We start from the raw sequence: 5,662 nt of genomic DNA, 5'->3' as shown, positions 1-5,662 counted from the left end.
GTTGGGGGCTGTCATGTGTGTAAATACAGTTCTTCCAGTTTTGCCCATTGCCCATCCATTCAGCCACTGTTCCCTGGTGTTGCATTTGATGATGTTCTTGGCTGTCTGTTGTGATACTGGGTTGTGTGATTGTGTTTGTGATGCTCCCTTCTTGGCAAGGGTGTCTGCTCTGTCGACTCCAAGGACACAATTTGTATAATTTAGGCAGTAAGTTCTTTGACCCTGCCCACCAGGGCCAACTTGAGCCGAGTGCGACAAAATATCCCTGTAAACAAGACAGTGAAATAAGATACAGTGTACCTTCCTATTTGGGAATCTTTTTTTTTGTTTTAAGTTTTACGGCACTTGCAACACAAACAGATCATACAAATGCCGAAGATTTAGAAATGTTGCAAGAGAGTAACATGCACAAAGAAAAGAAGGGAGGAGAGATAAGGACAATAGACGAACAGGTTCAGGTAAACCCATGCTCTGTGTAAACACACGCTTAGGACGTCTCTACAGCAATGTGCGTTTAGGCAGAGTCTACTAGATAAGTATTTTTTGTTTTGTTTTAGAAGAGGTTTAACGGCGCTCGCAACTGCATAAGGTCATTTGAGCGCCAAGGGGTGGATGTCAACAGAGAAGTCTTTACAGGGAATCAGACTTACTCTGCTCACCTCTCCAGCTTCAACAACACAAAGTCTGCTTTGACTATCAAGGCATCCCGGAAATAGCGGGTCACAAGAGTGTGACAAACATACAAAAGAAGTAGAGGAAAATGACGATATTAAGGATTAGGAAAAAAAAAAAGCAGCAGTTCCCTGCTGTAGTTCAAGCACAGTTATGAGCATGACATTATTGGATCAGCCCATTTACAATTCTACTGTGCATTAGAACGAGAAATGTCCCCCCTTTGGGAATGGCCTAAAGACACTTCAGTCAGTGGCACCGCCCAGTGACCTTTGAATGAGAGGAGAACATCTTAACCTCTAGGCCACGAGAGCCCCCTCGTGTAGTTTCAAAACAGTCACACATGCAAAGAATTTCAAATGTCCATGTGAATATAAATGTGAAAGAAAGGCGGCAGTCCATATGACCATGTGCAAGAAAGTCAGTGGTCCTTAACATTCTTCTGTGACCTTTGTTGCTCCTTTCTGAGGTATTCAACTGGTCTGTTTGATGTACTTACAGAGGCGCCATATCGTCCAAGTTGAGCTTTTTCTTTGCTGACATGCTTCCTCGGGCCATCATTGTTGCATTTATGTGCTTCAGCTTTTCCGACTGAAACAAAGGAGAAAAGTAAGTTTCAACTGGAAAGAAACAAACCGACATAACAGCTTTTCAGCTGACTTTAGTTTGATAGAGGTTTAAGAGTATCTGCAACACTTTTCTTACATGTAAATGCCAAAGATTAGTTACGAGGGAGTAGCAAACATAAAAAAGGAGGGTAGCATGGGACAGCAGTTCATAGTGATAGAAAAAGCAACCCGCAACACAGTGCCCACCAACTGCCTACTCAGTTGACTAAGAAGCTAGAAGAAGAAAAAAAAAAGACAAAAGAAAAAAAATATTTAAACATTCATCATCAATGACACATTTATGACCAAACATGTCCCCAAGGCAGGAAAATCAACAATGACAACAATAGTAGATCTTAAACTGAGAACTCGCTGACTCATCGGTAGCAACAACGAAATTACTAGGTCTATAAGTGAGAACTCACAGAGCTGTTAACAGCAATAACAAAATGTGAGGCATTGTGGTGAAATCAGGAGCTCCTAAAAATGATGAAATCAAAGAATGTTTTTTTTGCTACAACTTTGATGTCCATTTAAAAACATTTCCATTTCTGTGTTGATTTTTCTGAAAACCATTCATTAAAGTCACAAAAAATGTAAATATTCAGTTTCCAAGGACTCTCAAGCTATGGAAGTAAAAAAACTTTGGTGGCCATTTTCTTGCTAATTTTACTGCTGAAACCAGGTGACTCTCACTTCCTTCAAATAAACAAGCTTTAACATGATACAAATAACACCACGCGTCAAAAAATTGACAAGCGCCTGATTCCACCGCGTCATGACACATATCAGAACTAAGAACTCACCGAGCCAATCGTGTCACCAAAGCTGTAGAGAAGTCTAGTGGAGGGAGTCATCTGACTAGGTGACGCTGGTGTCTTGAACTCGGAATCTTTCATCGGTGAAACAGTGAACTTTCTCTTCCCTAACAAGCTGAAATATCAAAAAAACGAAAATGTTTTAAAAGGCATTATCATTACAACAGAAAAGCATGTAGTAAACCAATGTCATAAACTCAAAGACATTTTATTTCACAAAACACAAAAGCATCCTCCTCCTGCAGAATGCAACCAACCCCATTCCCTTAACTACCAAAGATGTAAAAGGGCAACTGAGAGGTGAGACGAGGGCTCAGAGCCAGAGGCAATGTCCGTTTTCGTCAAAATGTCCAAAAATATCAAAATTGAGGGGGGGGCTCAGTAGCTCAACAGGTAAGCTGTTCACCTGTCAGGACAGAGTTAACCCCTTTGTTGCCTTATGATGTACCTGGTACACCACTAAAATGCAAAACTTTTAGCTCTGTGCTGTACCATGACAAGTCGGCAAATTTGATATTCCTGGTTGTCTGTAAGACATTACATGTGTGTCCCGTTAATCATCTGGCTCTAATTCTTCTGTGCGCAGGTTTAGCCTCTAGCACTGCATGGATTCATATTTGGGAATCAAAAATGTGTACATCAGCACCAAATTTGCATGTATTAGTTTACTGCTAGGCTTGCAAGAGATTTTAAAAAACACATACCAAATTTTTTGGGGGTAAGTGTTTTATGGCACAAAAAGTAAACACCACAAAGTGCGGCAGATTTCACTTAAAGACTTAGATTTGCAAGTTTTTAAAATTATGGGCAAGGTGAGGATTATAGAGAACGAGAAAACTGAGGAAAGTTACACTATATAAGACCTGGGGTCCGAATATATCAAGAGCAGACTAGATTTAACACAGAGAGTCCACTGATACTGAGACGTGCTGCCTGGTGAAACAAGCTTAACTGAAAAATGAGTGCTGACAATATGAACGCGCACCCCCCTGGCAAAGAAGGGGTTAAAATCCCCACCCGCTTCAGTTTTCTACAACCCCTGATCCTAGGATCAGGCCCCTTTTGCTCTTGGAAAAGGATAAAAGGCTGCCACCTATAACAACACATAGCAGCCTGTTAGGTAAGGGGTGATTCTACGTTCCATGGAGACAAAAGGGCCATGTATGTAGAATCAAGTGCTTTGTGAGATAAAAATCTTACAGTCACTGACTCCGTAAGCCCTAGAAGTAGGAAGAAAAAAAATTGAGGTACTCAAATGAGGTTATGTCATGTCTGTAAATATCAAACCAATCTACTAGTAGTAGTAGTAGTATAGGGTTTTACGGCGCTCGCAACTGCTGAGGTCATATGAGCGCGTGAAACACAAGCCGTTTACTTCCGCAAAAGTTCGCTGCACGATTGGTTAACTAATTGATTCTAAAATGCTAAAATGTTGGGCCAAAATTGAAATTTCTAGCATCTAGATCTATGTCCAAGCGTGGCCAATTAACATCTTGCCATAATCATCAATTTTTCTAAAAACTAGCTATTTAGACATAGTCACCTGAAGCCTTCAGCAGAGCAGATATCAGTTGGTAGCCTGGAGTAAAGTGAGGCACACTACACATTCACGACCATTTATAGCAAGGAAAGAGTCAAGACAGGCAAACACAAGCAAAAAGATACATTTTTAAAAAAAGTAGGACCTACACGTACCGGTGGCGTGTCCAACCATTCACCAATGACCATTTACTGCAGGGAAAGGCGAGACAGATCGACGAAAACAATAAGGGGACAAAAAAGATAGCTTAAAAAAATATTTAAAAACCCAGCTAAAAAAAATGGTGAAATGGTATGGGTTTAACGCCCCTATCAACACTATTGAAAACCAGCACAAGAGAAGAAATAAAAGACATTACATTGCCATAAAAATGTACCTGTGTCTCGGGGATGCCTGAGCATGCTTTGGCAGAGGAGACAACTGTGGAGTCTGTGAATAAATAAAGGACATGAAAGGTGGGTTATTTTTAGCTTTTTTTTTTTTCTTTTTCGTAAGAGTTTTACGGCATTTGCAACACAATTAGGTCATATAAGAACCGAAGATTAGAGGTGTTACAAGGGAGTAACAAACACAAAAAAGAAGGAGGGGAGAAAAAGACGATAGAAGTTTGATAGGAAAGAAGGAGCAAACCGCACCAGAGCACCCGCCAATCACCCACTTTTTTTAGTTTTAGTGAGAGTTTTACAACACTTGCAACATAATAAGGTCATATAAGTGCCAAAGATTAGGTGTTACAAGAGAGTAACAAAGAAAAAATGGAGAGATAAGGGCGAGAGATGTTTGATAGGAAAGAAGGAGCAAACCACACCAGAACACCCGCCACCAGCCACTTGAAAGTTTAATTAAGGTAATTTATATGATTAGAGCAGTGTCCGATTAGCATTTTCTTAAGACAGAGAATATCTCAACACTAGTAAGACTAAGAGTAAAGTAAAATAAAACTTCGGTGCCTATTTTCTTTCCTTTCAGGGTAACAGCTTGAAAAAAAAGGATAAACAACAGCAATAAAGAGGAATAAAATTACATTGGCTGTCAAGACAAAAACCGCCACAAAGAACTGACCGTGGGCCGCTGTGGTGAGAACTGCAGGATGTAAGGCTTGATGTTCTGCAGGAACACATGATTGTAGAACACAATGATGGAGTCCACTTTGTTACGGTTGATGTACACATGCTTGTGGATCTGAAGATGGATGCATACATAATAACGGATGACATTCACAAGCAAGGTCTTGAAAGAAGAAAAAAATCAACTCGAAACTCCTTCAAAAAGATATTTCTACTGTTTGGGAAGAATAAATCAACTCAAAACCCTCAACGGCGACAAAATCCCTAAACACAGCCTCGCTGCTATAGCTTTGAAACCTAAAGTGTATTCCTGGACAGTTTCCTTTGTTCATCATCAGTACCTATAAATTGTAATGAATATTATAAACACTAGGACTATTTTGAGGACGGAGATAATAGTCAATAGAGAAAAGCAGGAAAAACTTGGCCGTAAAGTACTTGAAAAGTTGGCTTTCCTCTGCAAAAAACACTTAACTTGTGTAAATCAATCTTGTACACTGTAGTTCCTCCTATCACAAAACAAAATAATTTTTGGTAAGCAGTGAGACAGGTGGGGAAATTTATCTTGCTTTCAGAGATACTTGCACCATGCACTTTGCAAAATAGCTTAACGAATGTAATTACTTGCGCTCTCTCACTCTCTCTCTCCGTTACCAATGTACGTGATCAATGGAAACAAGGCGTTTGTGAAAGTTCACATTTTATGTTTTTATTTTGCTTTATCAACAACATTGTGGTACCTTATAATCACCTTTCTTCCACATGGTTACTATACACCCTTAAGGGGAGACGTACACTCCCGGAAAAATGTTCTAAACGAATTACTTTTATTCACTTTTATGTAATTGTACGAGAAGTTCATGGGTAAATACGATGTGCTAAGGGTGAATTTGTTGAATTTTTCTGAAAAATGGGTCTCTGTGACGGCCATCTTGGATTTTCAAACCAGTTCCTTAG

General features: G+C 39.8%; 1 protein-coding gene across 1 annotated transcript in view; it reads right to left on the bottom strand.

The window, feature by feature from the left end:
* LOC101848233 (retinoblastoma-associated protein) overlaps positions 1–5,662 on the bottom strand; it is a 46,640-nt gene that overhangs the window by 5,899 nt on the left and 35,079 nt on the right. Inside the window, exon 23 of the mRNA XM_005106350.3 lies at positions 4,701–4,820. Within this exon, the coding sequence (XP_005106407.1) occupies positions 4,701–4,820 (120 nt within the window). The remainder of the gene's footprint in view (positions 1–4,700; positions 4,821–5,662) is intronic.

The sequence above is a fragment of the Aplysia californica genome, unplaced genomic scaffold (assembly GCF_000002075.1).
Source record: "Aplysia californica isolate F4 #8 unplaced genomic scaffold, AplCal3.0 scaffold00528, whole genome shotgun sequence".
Classification (NCBI taxonomy): domain Eukaryota; kingdom Metazoa; phylum Mollusca; class Gastropoda; order Aplysiida; family Aplysiidae; genus Aplysia; species Aplysia californica.
Note: the sequence above shows the minus strand (reverse complement) of the source record. Positions and strands in the feature narration are given on the sequence as shown.